This window comes from Sus scrofa, chromosome 7 (genome assembly GCF_000003025.6).
Source record: "Sus scrofa isolate TJ Tabasco breed Duroc chromosome 7, Sscrofa11.1, whole genome shotgun sequence".
Taxonomy (NCBI): Eukaryota; Metazoa; Chordata; class Mammalia; order Artiodactyla; family Suidae; genus Sus; species Sus scrofa.
Genome location: NC_010449.5, coordinates 20,653,270 through 20,674,070, shown reverse-complemented (window position 1 = coordinate 20,674,070; position 20,801 = coordinate 20,653,270). Strand labels below are relative to the sequence as shown.

The following is a 20,801-nucleotide window of genomic DNA, read 5'->3' as shown; positions in this document are numbered from 1 at the left end:
ATTCCAACCAGAGATGAACTAAAAGCCTTCCCTGACTCTTAGCTACAGCCAAACTCACTCTCAGCCTCTCTTCCCAGAAGTCTCCCACCCTTTGGAAGACTCCCCAGCATTCTAACGCCCTTGGGGGCCATGGAGGTGCTGACAAGTCCCTAGATCTACACCTGATAAAGTAGTGCTGGGATGATAAGGTCTTCAGCCTTTGCATCAGACCCTTTTCTGTGGCTTTTATGTATCTTCCACCTGTTTCAAACTCTGTTGTCAAGACAACTTTGGTCTTCAATGGTACTTTTGTTGTGAGTTTAAAAAAAAAAAATCTATTTACAAAACGCCTAGCCTGTACCCTTTAAAAACTCATTATCATGAAACTGCGTTATCATGAAAGATAATGCAACAGAGGAGAGATCTTCCAGACCAGGCTTTTGACCGTAATAGTTACAATGGCTCTATTCAGAGAGAGGCCTGGGTCAACCCAGGGTCAGGGACCTGGGGATCATTAAGTGGAGAGCCTTTATCCAGTTCAAAATAATGCATTCTCTCCAAGATATAATTTGTAGTAAAAACAATACTTAAATACAAAATGTTATATGTACTAAAAGTTAAATCATAGTTTTCTGTAATGTTGTGTGTAGAAAGTCATGAATGTATGCGCACAGCCATGCTCTGCTTTGCTGACTGGCATAGTGTTCAGTTTGGTAATACTTCACTGGGAATTAGTGGGAGAATAGGAGAAGGTACAGTCTAGAGCCTAGGCTTCCATCTCCTTCCACCAGCATTTTCTACAGTATCTGTCCTGGGTCTGCTTTGGATTCAGGGCATCCAGGGCTTCTTTCTACATCTAGAAGAGGGCAAAGGCTTTCTTTGGGAAATGAGACTGTGGCCTCTCTTTTTTTTTTCTGGAGATTAAGTCACAGTCCAGCTCAGCTGTCCCAAATAAAGTTTCCATGTGAAAGTTTTCAACAATTTTAATCATGTTCAGCCAGGCTGAACATTAGAATCACCTGGGGAGCTTGCAAAATTCTCATCGCCCACGACACACTTCAGAACAATTATCAGGATCTCTGGGGTCTGGCTCAGGCAATAGTGCTCTTTAAAGCTACTCAGGCAGCTTGAATGTTTACCCAAGGTTGAAAACCACTAGATTAAAGGCCAAGCTTTATAATAAAAATTTCAAAGGAAGTCTCATTTGTCTAGAGATGTAGCAGTGATTTTTATTTTTTTAAGTGGAGTTTTGCTGCCATCCACATACCTAAGCTTTGCTTCTGAGAAACTGGGCATGTGTGTTCCTAAAACTCCCCAGGTGATTCTGAAGCTCCCCTCTCCATAACAGCCACTGACCCCGGAACATCTCCACTGTCGATCTCCCCTGTGAATCTTGGGAAGTGGTAAGTTGATTGTTGGAAGATATTGGGCCTTTAAATCCTGAGAAATACCTTCTAAGTCCTTCAGACTAACATTTGCCACAGTGCAGCAAGCTGGAGACCAAGTCCTTGAACGAGTTTTTGCACTAGAAGAGGCTCGGGTGGTTATAAGTTAAAACTACAAAGTCAGCTGAAGCCTTGAGGGGCAATGAGCTCGGCAGGATGTGGTCTAAAGTCAAGAATTCAGACACATCCAGTTATCAAACTTTAGGCTTAGCTGCCTATCCTGAGACCAAAGTCATGCATGGAAATTAGGTGGAAAATGACTTTGGAGAGAATTGAGGTTATGATCGGTGGAAGTTTTTCTAAGAGGAAACTTCTGGCTCTGTTTTGGAGGAGACAGAGTTGGTTCTCCCAGCAGCATCAACACAGGGTTAGTGAAGACTTGAGATGTTGCATAAAGTAGAGAAATAAAAAGAACTGGAAATGAGGATTGCATAAATTACAAGCACATGGACCTTGTTGGAGACTTGCCTGTTGTAAATGTGAAGTGATGGTCCTGCTGCAAGGCAATCTGATAGTAAGGTTTGCAACCGAGCCAGTTACTTTACTTCCAGGATATTATCTGAAGAAAATAATCAGACCAGTAATCAAAAGTATGTGGTTTATAATGGTATAGGTTTAGGTAGGCATATAGTTAAATTATGATTCATCAAGACAAAATTATATAGCTATTAAAAAGGAAGGCACTCATCCATGTACAAAAGTTCAATATTATATAAAGGTCTCAACAAAATATTAAGTGAAGAGTAGGTAACAAGATAATATGGATACTTTAATCCTATTTTTCCTTTAAATGACATGTTTTTATGAGTATGTGTATTTGTCTATGCACCAGAGCAAACTAAAAGTAATAAACACCAAAACTATGATTCTCTCTTGAAGGCTATGTTGGGTGATCTTTACTTTCTTCTTGATAGTTCCTGTATTGCATTTATTACTTTTAGAACTCATATTTTACTACTTTGGGTGTAGAAAACTTTTTGCCATATAGATTCCTTTATCCTTCATTTATATGGTAGTTGTCTTTTGTGTTACACCTACATATGCTGATAATTTCATCAATTGTTCTAAACTTTGCTTCCAATGTCAAACATATTTTAAGGAACTAAAGAGGAGAAGACTGGTCTACTGTACTTACCTAGGTATTTACTTTTTCTGTTGCTCTTTCTTCATTCCTGGCATCCAAGTTTCCTTCTGGTATGAGTTCCCTCCATCTGAAGAGCGTTAGCAATATTTTTAGAGCAGGTTTGCTGTGAATTCTCTTAGTTTTCCTTCATCTGAGAAAGTTTTCTTTCACCTTTATTCCTGAGGAATATTTTTTACTGGATATAGGATTATACATAGATCATTGTTTTCTTTCAGCACTTGAAAAAGATTATACTACTTCTTTCTGGCTACTATGGTTTCTGATAAATAATAACATAGTCTTTCAAATCATTGTTACCTTCTGAATTTTCCTCCAACTGACTTCAAGTGTATTTCTTGGTCTTTATCTTATAGCACCTTGATTATGGGCATGGTTTTCTTTGGTTTTAGCCTATTTGGAGTTTTCTGATATTCTTGAACACGTACATTTGTCTTTCAGTGTACTGGAGATTTTTCAGTTAATATTTCTCCAACTTTTTTTTGTCTTTACTGTGATATTTTGTGTCTCCTTCTGAGACTCTAATGACACAAATATTGAAAACTTTTCAGAATTGTCCCACAGGACCCCAAGTCTCTATTTAAAAATCTTTTCTCCTCCCTTCTCTTTAGTTCATGTTGAATTTGGTTTTTTTATTTTTCATTTTTTTTATTTTTTTTTCCACTGTACAGCATGGGGACCAAGTTACACATACGTGAATTTGAAGATAGATCTCTACAAATTATTCAGAGACTTCTCTTTCATCTGCATTCTGTCATTGAGCCATTCAGTGAGGTTTTATTTTTTGGGGGAGGTGCTGTATTTTTCAAAGTTCTATTTGGTTCTTCTTTATATTTTCTGTTTCTTTGCTAGGCATTCTATCTTTCCAGTCATTTCAAAAGAATTTACAATTGTTTGCTGGAACATTATTTAAATAGCTGCTTTAAGTCTTGCCAGAAAATTCTAGCGTCTGTGTTATTTAACTTACCGGCATCTGTTCATTGCCTTTTTCCTTGTGAAATGTTGCCATTTTTCTGATTTTTTAAATTTTTATTTTTTAATTGAAATATAGTTGATTAATGTTTCAGATGTACATCAAAACAATTCAGTTATACATATATATGTATTATTTTTTAGATTATCTTCTAATATAGGTTATTATATTAATATTGTTCTCTCTACTATACAGTAGGTCTTTGCTGTATATCTGTTTTATATATGGTATTGTGTATCTGTTAACCCCAAATTTCAAATTTATCCTGATTATTCTTATTCTTCATATACCTAGTACTTTGGGTTCATATCCTGGTCATTTTGAATATTATTAAACCCTGGGTGTTGTTTAAATCCTATTGAGAATATTTATCTTTTTGCCTTAGTAAACAATCAACCTAGTTAGATTTAAGCTGTATGTTCCCATCAGCTTTCTTTGGATCAGGTCAATTTTCAAAGCTTCTGAAGTGCTATTCACATTTGCTTCACATGTGTGCCACGCAGTGGTCAATGTCCATGGAGGTAAGAGAGCCATAGTTCATTCCTCCATTCTATGCTATGTTGCTTAAAGTCTGATCCATGCACACACTGCCTGGAGATAAGCCCAGGAGTTCATAAACAATCTCATGGTATTGCTTTCCCAGGCATACTTTCAATGTCTTGGGGCTCCTCTCTGAGAAGAACTTTGGCTGGAAAGCTGGGACTTTATTTACTCCACTCTGTGGTATTCCTTCTGTGACTGCACATTTGTCCAGGGCCAAATGGCAGATATCCAGAAAAAATAAATGGGAACTCACCATATCATTTTGAGACCACAGTGCTCCTGACATGAGATGAATTTCACCTCACTTAGAGTTTTGGCTATGGGATTGCTTGAAGGCTAGAGTGGAAGAAAATGGAGAAATTAAAAAAAAAATATATATGGGTTTACTCCTACTCTTTTGAGTGTTAGAAGACCCCTTTCTCGGTCCTTGAGCCAGAACTGGAGGACTTCCTCTGGATTTGTCTTTGTGCCCCTGGGCCCACTTCTGGGTTGTGAGCTGCCTGGAGTCCAAGTCAGGGAATACTGAAGAAAAATTAATGACAATTCACTCCCAGCTCAGTAGTACTTCAGATTCTCTTCTTCCCCTCTTTGCCTAGCTTCTGTTTCCATTTTAGAGTCCTCTATAGCTGCTTTATGAATTATTTCCAGGTTTTATAGCTGAAGTCAATGGAGGTACAGCATGGAGTATGCTTATCCATCTTATCCAGTACTAAAACTCCTAGGGTCCTTTTAAGGCAAATGTTAGTAAGTCAAGCATCTATTTCTTTTTTGAACAGAAAAAAAAATTAATGAAAATAGTTTTTTTTTAAAGACTGGTTAAGATGACTATACAATTTATTCTCCCCTCTTTTTCTTTTTTTTTTTTATGGCCTCACCTATAGGATATGGAAGTTCCCAGGCTAGGGGTTGAATCCGAGCTGCATCTGTGACCTACACCACAGCTTGTGGCCACACCAGAAACTTAACTCACAGAGCAAGGCCAGGGATTGAACCTGCATCCTCACAGCACACTATGTTGGGTTCTTAACACACTGAGCTACAGCAAGAACTCCTTCCCTATATTTTTTCATTATATTTTACCAATTTAAACAGGTAAAATATAAATAGAGGGAAATAACAAAACTTCAAACCAGTATAGTTTTATAGCATTTCTAACAGTGAGTTAGAAAGTAAGGAGAAAGTTTTGTGCAAGGCTGGTGCCACGGGCCTACCAAGCTCCAGGACCAGGAGGTGGTATATTGTCTGGGAATTTGACCTTGCAGGGTAAAAAAGACAGAGATAAAGAGTGTTCTCTGTAAGGACATGGGACCAGAGACAGGCTGTATGAAGTCTGTAGCTGATGTTAGACTCTACTGCTCAGGGGTATTAGTTTTCTATTGCTGCAAAATGAAACTACTAGCAACCTAGTGGCTTGAAACAATGCACATTTATTTTTATCCAGTGTCTGTAGGTCAGAAGTTCAGGCATGGCTTAACTGGGCTCTCTGCTTCAGGGTCTCACCTGGTTGCAATCCAGGTGTTAGATGAAACTGAAGACTCATCAGAGGCATGATGGGGGAAATAACCACTTCTGAGCTTCCTCAGATTGTTGGCAAAATCCAGCTCCTTGAAGATGTAGGACTGAAGGTTTAAATTTCTTGATGGAGGTTGCATCAGCTACTAGATGCACCTGATGTTTCTTCCTGTGTGAGAGGTTCCCTAATGCGACCACGTGCTTCCTCCAAGTTATCAAACGAGAAAGAGAGAGAGCAAAGCTATTTGCTTGATGGAGGCTAGTAAAATATAATCATAGAAATGACATCTCACCACCTTTGTCATTCTGTTGGTCAGAAGCAAATCACAGGTCACACCCACACTCAAGGGCATGAACACAGCAATGGATGTGAGGAAAGAGGGACCACAGAGGTTATCTTAGAGTCTATCACATGATGAAAGAAGCAACCAATCAATCTGTGGCTGATAACATCCAGGGCTATGAGCCTTAGCAGATATAGTCCTGAGGAGGCAGGGAGGCAAACACTGCGGCAGGCAACTGGTACCTCAGTTAAGCTGCTTACAGGATCAGAGACCAGATCTGAGATGGCCAGAGTATTATCACAGGGCAGGAATCTTGAATACTAGGGTAGGACCTGGAATGGTTCTAAAATGTGAACCATAAAATGAAGATGAAGGTAACACAAAGAATTCTAGAGACCATAAGGTATGCTTTGAGGCTGAGGAAAGAGAAGAGAGAGACAGAGAAAGACAGATGAGTAAAAAACAGAAATTTTGGTTTGCCTACCAAAATTTCAAAATTTATTAATATAGACCTAAAAGACAGCAATCAGATGCAACAAATGGAACATGAATTTACTTTAAAAGACAATAATATTCAAGTCAGACCAAGATAACTATGTTTAGACTGCTCAAGGAAATGGATTAATTTTACTTAAAATCACCAGGAAATTATGAAACTGAATGAAGTAGAAATTAAACAAAAGCAGACTATTTTTAAAGTTTGGAAATCCTAGGAAAAATATGGGCATTGAAAAAAGAAACTTTATTGCAAAATAACTTTTTGACTAAACATTATTCCTGGAAACAATTTTTGACTAAATACAATGGAAGAGAGCATAACAGCGTTTCTTTCTACCCAAAGTAGCAATGGGCCAGCGTTGTCAGAATTGGCACCATCTGGAAGCTTGATTCAAATGCTAAATCTCAGGGCAAGCCCAGACCCACTGAGATATCTATGACTTTAATAAATCACCACATAATTCACATGCACATTAAATTTAAGAAGTGCCATTTTAGAAGAAAATTTTGAGAGATTTGTTCAGAACACAAAGCAGAAAGACAAAAACATACACACATATGTGTGTACATGTATATACATACCTAAACAAATGGTCACATATGTATATTCACATACACAAGGACACACACAGGTAATTCTATATGCATAGGCTATAACTTGCTTTTTTTTAGTCACTTTTTTGTTTGGTTTTATAGATTTCTTTTAGCATCTCTCTTGTTACTCAAACAAGATAACCAAAATTAACAGCCAGGTCTGGCTCATAAAAAATACACAGAGAGGCTTTTCTTGGGTAAATAAATTAGAAACTAGTGAAATAAATAATTTAGAAAAAAATGATTTCTTTCTATGCATACTGTGTCTGCTTCACAAATTTAAAACTATATGACATTGTAAAAAATGCATCCAAGACAAATGGCATAGATGCAACTCATTCTTGCTTAATTTTCTATGACGCAGGCTCTATCACAATGTATTCACTTAGTCTTATTGATGAGCATTTAGGTTATTTCTAGTTGTCCTTCCATTTTTTTCTTCTTCTAGTTGAATTTTTACTGAATCTGTCTATTAATTCAGAAAGGGTCAATATTTTCATGATATTAAGTTCTCCCATCTAATAATACAGCATATAGTTCCATTTATCCAGATCTTGTTTTATGTCCTTTACTGGTTTTTTGTTTCTTTGTTTATGGCCACACCTGTGGTACATGTAAGTTCCCAGGCCAGGGGATGAATCGGAGCTGTAGCTGAGGCCACAGCAACACTTAATCTGAGCCACATCTGCAATTTACCCCAGCAGCTTGAGGCAAAACGGGATTGATCCTTAATCTACTGAGTGAGGCCAGGGAGTGAACCCACATCCTCATGGATACTAGTCGGGTTCTTAACCCATGGAGCCACTGCAGGAACTCCTTGTTTTATGTCCTTTAATAAAATTGTATTATTTTCTTCAAGTCATACTTCTCTTGTTCAATAATTCTTAAAGATTCTAGAGTGTTTGTTGCTAGAGAACATGAAAATCCTCTTTCAATTTCTGTTCTTGGCTAGTTATTTCTACTATTGAGAAAAGCAATTGATTTTTTTTTTAATGTTTATCATTTTTCCAGTCAGTTGACCAAATTTCCTTCATGCCTTTGTACTTTAATCCCCAGTGATGTTGAACAATTCTTATTCCCCACACCATGCCTCTATGACCTTGCTCTTTCTGGAAGGTCCTTCCCCTATATTACTGACCTTTTCACACCATCTATGAAGACTTGACCACAGACCACCTCCTCCAGGAGGCCTTCTCTGACAGTCCTGTGTTGACAGGGGTCCTTATTTGTTCTTTCTGTAGTCTGTGCCCATTCATATTGTTAGTTCTGATTACTTTTCATCCTAGCTGTCTGTCTTTTTGTATAGTCTCACTCGGTGGACTTTGAACTCTGTGAAGTTATGGGTTAGGTTTTAAACTGATAATCTCAGAAGCTAGCATCATGTCTGGAACACAGTAAATTCTCAAGTGGAATTGTACTGCTCTGATTGGAAACAGCTGTAAATGCCAGATCAGAGAGAATTTTTTTTAAGACTCTGATCTTTTCTGTTACATTCCTCTTGATACTTGTAAATAAGTTATAGATATTCTTGAAGTGTGGAAGCTCACTGAGTTGATTTAACAGTTTGTTATGTGAAAATCATGATGGGGACTAAGGGATTTGGATCAGCTACATAAATCTTGATTTTTAATGGCAAGCATATCTCAAGAATACATCCATTGAGTAAACTAATGTTTATTGAACACACATGATAGGCCAGATACTGTGCCAAGTGCTGTGGATATAGCACTTCTCAAAATACACAAAATTCCTTCAGGGAGCTTGCAAAATCCAACTATAGGATTACACTATTTAAACAAAATATGAAACTTGAAGAATATAGTTTGAATCTTATGGCACTGGACACTGTTGATCACTCTTTCCTTATTACAGTTAGTCCTATTGTGGAGATCCAGTCTTGGCAATTTCTTTTACCAGGGCTGCTGCCAGGTCATGCTGTACTTTTGCACAAATTAGAAAATGTTGCACTTTCATTGGCACAGTATAGGCAAACCAACAAACAAAAACTCTCATTTGTCCTCTTTTTTAACTATTTTCATTGACTGACCAAGTATGGAATGACTTTACAATAAGTCATAACCAGAATTTTCAGTTATAGGAAGGAAGGCACTGTTGTTTCAGTTCTCCATTTTATTTCCTCACTTTTCACAAGTGGACTGTGGTAAGCTAAATAATGCCATCTAAAGAGTTCCACATCCTAATCCCTGAAACCTGTGACTGTTACCTTGTATGGCAGAGGGGATTTTGCCTGTGTGATTGACTTCAGGATTTTTTTTTTTTTTTTTTTTTTTTGTCTTTTTGCTATTTCTTGGGCCGCTCCCACGGCATATGGAGGTTCCCAGGCTAGGGGTCTAATTGGAGCTGTAGCTGCCGGCCTACGCCTGAGCCACAGCAACGCAGGATCTGAGCCGCATCTGCGACCTACACCACAGCTCAAGGCAACGCCGGATCGTTAACCCACTGAGCAAGGGCAGGGATCGAACCCGCAACCTCATGGTTCCTAGTCGGATTCGTTAACCACTGAGCCACGACAGGAACTCCTGACTTCAGGATTTTGAGACAAGAAAGCTATCCTAGATTTTCCAAATGATCCCAATATAATTATAGAAAGTTCTTAGGGAGGTAGGAGTGCCAGAGTTAGAAAGATTTGAAAATGTTATACTGCTGCCTCTAAAGATGGAGGAAGCAGCCATGAGCCAAGGAAGGCAGGTGACCTCAAGAAGTTAGAAAAGGTAGAGAAATAAACTCTCTCCTAAGCCTCCAGAGAGAGTGTAGCCCTACGACATCTTGATTTTGGACCCAGTGAAATCCATTTTGGACATCTGACCTCCAGAACTGTAAATACGTGTTGTTTTAAGTCACTAAGTTTGTGGTAATTGATTACAGCAGCAGAGCCCTAATACAGGGGAACCAAGTAGCAAAATTCCAGTAGGTTCCTTGTGGGAGTGTGGCGAGACTAACTCAGGCAAGGAAAATCAACTAAGGCAATTTGAAGCTAATAAAAGCAGAAAGAGCAAGACTTCATTTTATAAGGGTTGAGAATCAAGCTGGGAAGACCCAGTAGCAGCCACAGTCCAAAATTTAAGAATCACAAATTAAGAACAAGTCCAAATATCAAGATTCGAGCCGAGACTGGATTAGAAAGAGCACAGATATGAAACAGGAAGGAAGCCTGCAGGGTAGCTTCATGGGAAGATATCAGAGTGGTCAAAGTTCACATTTATTAAGCTGTGGGCCCCAAGTGCTTAAAGAAAACCTAGCTGATTTAACAATATTCTTTAATGGGAACATCTCATTTATTGAGGACCTACTACCAGTTAGCATATGTATTTCATTTAACTTGCCCAATATCCCCATGAGTTGAGCATTATAACCCTTGCTTTACTTATGGAGAAACCAACTCAAAAGAGCTTAAATGACTTGTCCAAGGAGACAGAAAACACTAGGAAGTGAAGATGGGGTTGACTTCTCTCCAGTTCCAGGAGCCCTGCTCTTTCTTCCATGCCTGCTCGCTCTTTCAGGAAAAAGGCTTGTTGACATTTTAAGCTGTATGCAGAGTTCAAAGCAGCAAAACATAGTGTCATCTTTTGAGATACTCATTCTATCAGTGAGAACTTAAAATGAAGTTAAAAATTAAGCAGCAAAACCAAACCCAGACTCTCTGCTCTGAGGATGTAGGGCTAAACCTGCCTGCCATGTGACGCATTATTTATCCTTGTGAAATTGTGGAATTATTTGAAAGTGAAGAAGGGATGAAAACTCTTTCTTTCTTCAAGGTAGCCTTATAGTCTAGGTCTTACAATACTGGTTTAATGGTGAAGGTAAGTGCATTTCTTCTTTTTGGGTTGGAGGATAATTACTAATCAATCAGAGCTCCATTAAGGGGAGAGAAGAATTTGAGGGGAAGTCAGAGGAAAAAAACATTATCAGCAGCCTAAGGGTCTCCATCTGCTAATCGTTTCATTGCTAAGTGAAGAGACTTTCTAAAAAAAAGTAATCAATTCAATCAGGACCCTAGAGCAAGGCTTGAAAGGCTACTGGTGACAGTGAACTCTGAACAATGGTCACGTCTCCAAGGATTCTGTGAGTATTAATTGTGACACCTCCATGAATTGGAGAAGCTTTGGCTGTGGAACAAAATACTGGATCAGAACTAACAAGGTTTGGGATTGGAGATTGTGACTCAGGAGCCTTTTCAGATTTCTGTGTGTAGTTGAAATTGTCTCTCAGAAAAAGGAAAATATGAGCAAAGTTGTGAATAATATTTAAGGCAAGAAAACTTGTGTACTTGTAGGGATGACCTGGTCTGTTGCCCTCCTTGTACAACGGAGGAAAGGTGCCCAAACAGATTATGATTAGTGCCTGTTAGTTCTATGGTGGGAAGCCCTGTGGTAGGCGAGGAAGATCCAGGGAAGGTGCCCTCTCTCAACCTGCCCAGAGAAAAATCCCAATTCCATAGCATAGATAGACTCACACAGGCCTGGAAGACACAGCCTGAGCTTGTTGCTTGGAGGAAAGAAGAGCAGACACCCCTGCTTATCTCCTGGGGAGAGGAGCTGTGAGTCTCCTGTGGGCAGGGCCCCAGGTGCACCTTAATTTTGACATAATCCTGCCTTGTAGGATCACCCACTCTTGGTGCTTAGTACATTTCTTTTTTTCATGATTAATTAATTCATATGAATTGATAGCATGATGTAAATGATCTCTGGAACAACTAGTTTTATTCCAGAATTACCAGTCTCTCAGATAAACATGATAAAATGGGCCTCGGTTTTACTAACCTGGAAGAAATGACTTCTTCCCATGTTGTCTGGTGTTTGTAGTGAGATGCATCCCTTCATTATCCATCTTCTGGATTCTAGTCCAGAAGAACCCACTTTTAAAAGAAAATGTTTAAAAACAACTTTGTAAAGCAAAAGCATTTTTGTGGAAAGACAGGTCATTTACTGTAATCCTGTGTTTATTAATCGGAGTGGACCCAAGTGCCAGTCTTGTGACTATTTATTATTCTGTCTGTTGTTAATATGAATGACATTTTACACTATAAAATTATTAATATTGAGAAGGCATAGCTCATACCTTTGTTTTCACTCCCAACTGTCCTGTGAAGTAATGTTATCTCCATCTTTCCTATGAAACAATGAAAGCTCTGGGATCTTATACAATCTGCTCTGCTTCACCCAGACTGTCAATGACGGAAAAGAACTTGGTCCTTGGATACTCTTTGAACTGTAGATTCATGCCCTTTCAACTATGTGTAACATTTACTCTGGGTAAACTAGAAATCTTGGCCAGCTTAGATGATGCAAGACAGACTGTATTAAGGGAAATCTAAGATCATGATGACTAAATAGTGAGCCCTAGACTAAGAATCCATATGCTTATGAATAAAGCATATGGTTTATATGATTAATTTTATACCAAATATTGTTCTATTTTGTATCATAAGATTATTTTTTAAATATAGAGTTTGTACTTAATTTTAATTCAGTTTTTCTATGTCTACTTACAGCTTTGACACTAATACCCACTACCTTTTAGAAGTGTCACTCCTGACTAGGAAGGTCCTTGACAATGTTTATAATTGCGCTAAGACACATTCCACTGTCTCTAAGGGTAAAGCAATTACACCACTTCTCAGACTCCATGCTTTTACATGCTTCTGTCATTATTTTAGAAAAATAGTTTCCACAACTATGTCCCAGAATGCTTTTCCTTTAGGATGGTTTGGGTTGTCTGGCTGATTTCGGTATTTGTCTTAAGCACAGGAAAAGGAAATTAACAACTAAAATTAGCTAGTGAGTCAATATTCAAAGTAGCATATGAAACCATAAAAAGCTAAGGTAGAGATGGCAGCAGATGGAAAGCAAAAGACAACTGAAGTGATAGGTTTGTGATATAATCCCACTAACAAAAAACCAAAAAGAATAGTCTTTTTAAATTTTTATTTAAATATTCAAAGCTCAACTTAAAAGTATGGTTTTGGTTTTTTTTGCTCCACCCATGCCATATGGAAGTTCCCGGGCCAGGGATCAAATCATCCAAGCCAACGCTGTGTTTACGTCACAGCTGTGGCAACCACCAGATCCTTAAACCACTGTGCCAGGCTGAGGATCGAACCCACTCTGCTACAGAGACAATGCCAGATCCTTAACTGGCTGTGTCTGGACTCCTTGAAAGTATTTTCATTATCAAATTTCCTTCTGAACTAAATGATCAAAACTTAATTTAAAATCATAGTAAGCAACAGGGATATAGAGCACAGGGAATTATAGCCATTATCTTGTAATAACCCATAAGGGAGTATAATCTGCAAAAAATACTGAATCACTATGCTGTACACCTGAAAGTAATATAGTATTATAAATCAACTCTGCTTCAATTTTAAAAAACATAACTGAAAATCATATAAATTCCATCTAGAATACCTTAAAATGAAACTACCCTGTTGTGTTTTAAGCTTATGAACATAAAGGGGAGTAGTATTAATATATAGAAAAAAGCAGCACTCTCGGCATTAAGGACACGGTGCTGGCTCAGTTAACTCTGACTTAAAGCAACTTTTCAAACTTTCTGCACATCAGTCTTTGCATTAAATACAAAAAAAAAAAAAAAAAAAAAAGAGAGAGAGAATCTCCAAGTCTCTTTTAGCTCTAGAGCTCAGTGTCTGTAAGATTTGTCAGAGTTTGGTGGGAAAGCTGTAAGGGGAGTATAAGTACTTGCAGCTCCATGTACAGTTAAAAAGTTGCCTTCGGGAATTCCTCTTGTGGCTCAGTCAGTTAAGGGTTCCTCGTCTCTGTGAGGATACAGGTTCTATCCCTGGCCTCACTCAGTAGGTTAAGGATCCAGTGTTGCTGAAAGCTGCAGCATAGGTCACAAATGTGGCTTGGATATGGTGTTGCTATGACTGTGGCCTAGGCCCAGCTGCAACTCTCATTGTACCCCTGGCTTGGGAACTTCCCATATGCCACAGGTACAGCTGTAAAAAGATTTAAAAAAAAAAAAAAATTGCCTACAGCCAAGTCTTGGGATCTTACGTAAGACAGGAGATCAAATGGAAAATGGTCCAAACTCCAGGTCAGCTGGGTGTCCTCTCCAGTTTCTTCAGCTAGGATCTCCGTGTTGAGCCCTGAACTGAACTCCTGATGTTGTCCAGATGTTAACAGGACTAGAAAGCCTTCAAAGGCAGAGCAAAAGCAACTTCATGTTTCCTGGTTCTGACTTTCTGTCGTCAGCAACTGGCCATTATTTGGGTCTTTTTTTTTTTTTTTTTTTTTTTTTTTTAAGGGCTGCACCTGTGGCATATGGACGTTCCCAGGGTAGGGGTCGAATCAGAAATACAGCTGCTGGCCTTTATCACAACCACACCAAAGCAGGATCTGAGCCATGTCTGCGACCTACACTACAACTCACGGGCAATGCTGGATCCTTTACCCACTGAACAAGGCCAGGGATTAAACCCGTGTCCTCATGGATGCTAGGGTTCCTTACTGCTGAGCCACAACTGGAACTCCAGTCCATTTAATAAAAAAGGAAAGTGTCATAACTTAGAGCGATCTTGTCAGAATTCTAGAGACATTTGGCAAGCAGAAAACTATCTTGACTATGCTATATGAAGCCTAATTATTGTTCTTTCAAAGACACTTAGCTTCTTCCAGTTATAAAATTAGTTAACTACTAATAGTTAAAAAAAAAAATCGCTTGCTAAATCTGGAAAGTCATAAAGCATAATGTGACCACTGGGTGTTCCGTAACCCAGAAGCAGCCATTTTTGGCACTTGTGTGAATCTGTTTCTTTCTCCTTGGATGTGCATGTGTCTACACAGGCATAGTGCACGCTAGAGTATAGGATTTTCCCTAATGTTATTCAATATCTTTGAAAGCATTATTTTTAACAAAGTCTTTTATAAGAATCTATCCAAAATGATTCACCAAACACTTACTAGTAGGTTAATTTTGTCTCCAATATTATGCTGTAATAATAATACTGCAAAGAATGTTTTTTTGGACAAAAATCCTTCATCTGTCTCTTTCATTATGAGCTTCCTTTCTAAGATCATAGATTATGATCATTCTTAAGAGTGCAGGTAAGTCTTGTTAAATTTATGTACAGAAACAATGCAAAGCTTTGAATGATGCAATATAAACATGGCACATCTGTTTGTGAAGTCATGGGTACTTCAGGTTAGGAATGGCTGCAAAACTGATACTATTATTAGGATATTATTAGGATGAGGAAATAAATGTATAAATCCCCCAAAACTGGTATGCAGTTACCAAATTAAACATGTCCATTTTGAGGCCATGAATTCTCTTTATCTGTCAAATTGCTGGATTTATTCATAATTGTAGTAGAAAGCCTTTATTCAGTGTGATTTTAAAGTGATTTGAAGAACTTTTTATTCCAATAAAGTGTCCAAACACTGTTAGCAAAGACAAGAATAAATTTTTTTTTTTGGTTGGGGAGCATACCTGTGGCATATGAAAGTTCCTGGGTCAGGGATCAAATCCAAGCCACATCTGTGACCTACACCATAGCTACAACCTACACCACAGCTGCAGCAATGCCAGATCCTTAATCCACTGTGCTGGGTCAGGGATCAAACATGGATTGAACGCTAGATTCTTAACCCACTGTACCACAGCAGGAACTGCAAGAATAAATATTTTTAAACCACTAAATATTACAGTAACACATGTAAGTATTATACAATTTTGTTCTTCATGTTCAAAGATACTATGGAACTTTGTTCTAGTTGTACAGAAAGAACAGAAACATGGTCACGATGAAAGAAAGGGCTGCTCTGGAACTTGCCTCCTCAACTCTTGAGCTAAATTTAACTTTCCCATCTTCCGATCTGCCTCAAGCCATAACATTCCTTACCTTTGCATGGTTCTCTGTGGTTTGCAATTTTCTCATTCAATTCTTCTAGTGCCACTCAGAAGAAGTCTCCTTTCTAGACTTATTTTTATTGAACAGATAAGGAAATTGATAAAGAATTTAAATGACTAATTCTAAATCACTTAGCTGATTTTCTCATAAAAATTTAGTTCTCCATAAACATAGCAATAAAAAATGTATTGTATGGAGTTCCCATCATGGTGCAGCAGACACAAATCTGACTAGTAACCATGAGGTTTCGGGTTCAATCCCTGGCCTCACTCCCCCACTCAGTGGGTTAAGGATCTGGTGTTGCCGTGAGCTGTGGTGTAGGTCACAGCCGTGGCTCAGATCTGGTGTTGCTGTGGCTGTGGTATAGGCTGGCAGCTGTAGCTCTGATTCTACCCCCAGCCTGAGAATCTCCATATGCCGTGGGTTCAGCCCTAAAAAGAAGAAAAGGAGGAAAAAAAAGAAATGTACACCAAAATGTAAATCATATAGCTGTGTTGTATCAAAACTATCACTGATGCTCAGAGAAGGCAACACTGACACAAGCAAATTACTTGTGTGTCTTGTTTTGGATTGTTGTTCTTCCCCATAGGTAAAAGCTCATCGTGGTGAAAGAGATTCAGGGCAGAGGGAATCTCCACCACAGAGTGTGGTACAATACCCCAGGGGAGCCAAATGGACAAGAAGCCTTCCACCAGAAAAGGTAAAGCCACATCTCTTATTTGAGGGCTCCTATGGAAGAATGGAAGCTTATTTCCAGTGCTCTTTCCACACTATTGCTCTCCTCTCCTCCTTTTTCTCCCCTCCTTCTCCTTCTTCTCTACACGGCTCCCTGTTGTAGAGATTCTCCCAGGGTAACATTGGACCAGCTCCTCATCCTGTTTCCTGTGCTTTCTCCTTAGGGAGCCCCACTGAGTTATCTATGAGAAATTAAATCAAATGATCAATAAATCCCGGGACACAAGGAATAGAATGAGTCCAGACAAAGCCATTTTAAACAACCCTCCAATCTGTGTATGAGTTTCTGCTAGAATTTCCTTGCTATCTAGCTATTTATTTCCATAAGCTTTGGAAACCTCTAGTAATAGAGAAATAATTCTTTGGCAGGCAACCAGTCCCACCCTTAGAGTCTATTTGGCCATTAAAAATGATTTCTTCTGTTATATTTTTATTTGTTTCTTCCCAGGTTCTCTCATTGTTTCTCTTTAGTCCCAGGTCTCCACAAAAAGCAATTCATTATTCACATGGGGACACTTTCAGTATTAGCCCATTGGTCCATATTATGGAGACTTAAAATGTGTTTCTCTTGTAGCAAATCACCTACAAAGAGTAAAAATGGTTCCCCATATTAACTTTTTTTTTTTTTTGTAAAGCTGAACATAGGTGAAGGCAGATCCTAGTGACATATGACAAAAATATTTCCAAGTGATCATTATACTAAGGAGGAAGTGGAAGTGCTCACTTATGCATTCTCTCAGGTATTTTAAAAGAGAACCCTTGGGTGTTTGACTAGCTGAATTCAAAGGCAGCTCTCTAAGTATAAACTATCAAGCTTTATGGTAAATGAATATGCAAAACAGATGGGACCACAGACTTGCAGCTGGGAGGCTGACTGTGACTGGTCTTCTCCATCTTCTCCATTCACTTTATTTTGGAACAATGTGACATAAATGCCTCCATATTTGATTGTAAGATCCCAGATTTATCATCTCAAAGTCAACTGAAGATTATGACAAAGCAGGGTTTTTGTTGTGGTTATCTGGGTGAAAAATGATGGTGAGACTGTGTGAGATCATCTGAAGTTTTTTCAGAGTTAGCAGTGGAAGAAATGGAAAGAAGGTGATCTCGGGATACTGATTGAAAACATCTGTATCCTTCTCTAGGTCCTGAATTCTGTTCCTTACGCTATGGACTAGCTCTCATCATGCACTTCTCAAACTTCACCATGATAACTCAGCGTGTGAGTCTGAGCATCGCAATCATTGCCATGGTGAATGGCACTCAGCAGCCTGGTTTACTCAATGCCTCCACAGAAAGACCTCTTGCATTCACCCTCAATCACTCCAACAGATCCATCAAGGAATTTAATACAGGAGTAAGTATAATGGAGAACAGGGCTCTTTGTTGAGAGGGAAAACCCAATTTGAAGGGAAGACTTGGGTCCTAATTCTTTGGTGTATAGAACAGGAATTTACAATGATGAATGAAAAACAATTGGAATTATTTTTCTTGGAAATATTGCTTACTTCTGTCACTAAAATAATCTTTTATTGAGATTATTATCATTACAAGGCAAGGAAACTATAGAAAATGAATTATGAACACTTTTTTTTCTTCTTTTCAGGGCCACAGCTGTGCCAAATGGAAGTTCCCAGGCTAGGGGTTGTATCAAAGCTACAGCTGCCAGCCTACACCACAGCCCAAAGCAATGTCAGATCTGAGCCGCATCTGTGACCTATACCACAGCTCACAGCAACACTGGATCCTTACCCCACTGAGCGAGGCCAGGAAACTTGCATCTTCATTGATACTAGTTGGGTTTGTTTGAGCTGAGCCACAACGGGAACTCCTGAACATTTCTAATAAGGAACAGATTTCTGGATATCTTCAGTATAAAACTAGGTTCTGTCTAAGCACACCCTTCTGCCTGATTCCAAGCAGGTCTCTGTACTTTCCACTGTCTCTGAACCATTTACCACTCTGTAGGTTCTGTGTAATAAATAGCAATGCCAATGGTTCCTGCTCATTCTTGCAAGTGAATTTTATCCTGTAAAAAATCAATTGATACTCTCCTCTACTTGGCCCTCAATTGAATAAGCCATTTTGCCATACACTTAAAATCATTTCAGCATTACTTCCTGCTATAAATGTGTAGTGCTTTGAATTCTCCTTCGGGCCAGTTGTAACAGCTGATCATTTCCCTCATTAACCAATGAATTAAATAAAATCTTTATCATATCTTCATTTTATATTTATACAAGAATCATCATTATATCTTATTTAAATTTCTTCCTTTAAACTATCATTTACTGTACATTTCTAAAGTCATTCTCGTTATTTATGATGTTGTTACCTTGGTGCCAGCTTATTGATAATGACCTCTCTGCCTCCAGTCTTTCTTCCATCATTTGTTCTACACATTCACACTCCTGTGCTCAAAAATCCAGGATACCTTCAAGTGACCAGCTCCTTTCTTGACATGCTGCACTTCTCCAGAACCTCGGCCCACTTCTCAGCACACTCCTATCTGCTACCAATGGTCCAGAGACAGTTTTTGCTCTGAGAAAGTTAGAGTCCTGGTTAGTTTCTGATCCCTGGGTGTCGTTTCAAATGCTGCAAGTCCACTTTTGCTGTTTTCTTCAGTAACAGTGATTTTTCCTATTTCTCTTTATACAAATCATAATCATTCTACAAAGAATGGTTTAAGTATGTTGTCCTTCCTGGGACCTTCCCAAATTGTTTTCCCCACTCCTCAAAGTCCCTATTTTACTACTCCTCATCCTCAAACTTGAATTCTCTCTCTCTTTTTTTTTTTTTTTTTTTTGCATTTTAGGGCTGCATGTGTGGCATATGGAAGTTCCCAGGCCAGGGTTCAAATAGGAGCTGCAGCTACCAACCTACAGCACAGCCATAGCAATGCCAGATCCAAGTCTTGTCTGCAACCTACACCACAGCTCATGGCAACGCTGGATACTTAACCCACTCAGCGAGGCCAGGGATTGAGGCCAGGATTGAACCTACATCTTCATGGATACTAGTTGGGTTTGTTACCACTGAGCTACAACAGGAATTCCTTAAAACTTGAATTCTGGTAAAAATTGTTTATCTTGTGTTATTTATAGTTTTTTTCAAGTTGATAAAATAGTTCCACTTAGAGATAAGTGTATGTTTACATTTTTTGTCTCTTTAATTCAATTTATACCAAGATGCCACTTATCTAGTGGGCTACCAAAAATTATCAGGTTAGATCAGAAGAAAAATGTGATCTTATTAGTGTGTGATATATATTTTAGGAAATCGGCCCTGCTAAGGCAGACCATGATTTCTAAATTTGATATGAGTTCAGTAAAGATGTATTTTTCTTATTTTTTGAAATGAGAGACAGCATGTCACCCAAATTTTACCAGAACCAAAATAGTTAAAAAGAAGCTCTTTTACTATATTTCTCTGATAGATGAAATATCACTCAATGGCTTATTTCATTTACATCTTCCTAACATCTACCTATGTAACCATTTCTTTATCTCTTTTCTTCTTTATTTTCTCTATTTTTTTCTCCCTCTGAGAGGAGCAAATTAAGGGTATAGTTGGAAAAGGTGGAATATTTAAGTTCTGCAATAAATAGAGGAAAACCAAAATTGATATTTTATAGGAGGGTCCCACCAACTCCAAGCAGCTCTGGCTGTAAAGTAGATTTTCATGAAAGAACTTAGCAAGAAAATTTCCTTTTCTTCCCCCCAGGCCTCTGTGTATGAATGGAGCCCAGAGACTCAGGGTATCATCTTTAGCTCCATCAGCTATGGGATAATACTGACTTTGATCCCAAGTGGCTATTTAGCCGGGATATTTGGAGCAAAACAGATGCTTGGTGCTGGTTTGCTGATCTCCTCCCTTCTCACCCTCTTTACACCACTGGCTGCTGATTTCGGAGTGATTCTGGTTATTGTGATTCGGACAGTCCAGGGCATGGCCCAGGTATCCAGGCTCTTTCTTTTTCTTTTTCTTTTTTTTAAGTTTCATTGAAGTATAGTTGATTTGCAATGTTGGGATGATTTCTGTTGTACAACAAAGTGATTCAATTATGTATGTATATACACATATCCATTCTTTTTCAAATTCTTTTCCCATATAGGTTATCACAGAGTATTGGGTAGAGTTCCCTGTGCTGTACAGCAGATCCCTGTAGACCATTCATCCCATATACAATAGTGTGCATGTGCTA

The 20,801-nt window shown here is 38.5% G+C and overlaps 1 protein-coding gene and 1 long non-coding RNA gene across 5 annotated transcripts in view; one reads left to right on the top strand and one right to left on the bottom strand.

The window, feature by feature from the left end:
* LOC110261475 lies at positions 1,389-12,929 on the bottom strand. Of its 2 annotated transcripts, none has more exons than XR_002345601.1 (4): positions 12,049-12,929; positions 4,335-4,417; positions 2,560-2,726; positions 1,389-1,983 (listed from the first exon to the last, which is right to left on the bottom strand). It is a non-coding gene; the product is annotated as an uncharacterized LOC110261475 (long non-coding RNA). The 2 variants fall into 2 exon arrangements; XR_002345602.1 differs by having other exon boundaries at positions 2,560-2,635.
* SLC17A2 (solute carrier family 17 member 2) overlaps positions 10,573-20,801 on the top strand; it is a 66,952-nt gene continuing 56,723 nt past the window's right edge. For 2 of the 3 annotated variants that reach the window (XR_002345599.1, XM_021098420.1), the window contains exons 1-4: positions 10,573-10,790; positions 16,452-16,562; positions 17,743-17,954; positions 20,321-20,554. Coding sequence is in view for 2 of the 3 variants with exons in the window: in XM_021098420.1 (XP_020954079.1) it covers positions 16,535-16,562; positions 17,743-17,954; positions 20,321-20,554 (474 nt within the window). In the remaining variant the exon portion in view is untranslated. Of the gene's footprint in view, positions 10,791-16,451; positions 16,563-17,742; positions 17,955-20,320; positions 20,555-20,801 lie in introns of those variants that run through there. The other variant, XM_021098421.1, reaches the window with a different exon arrangement.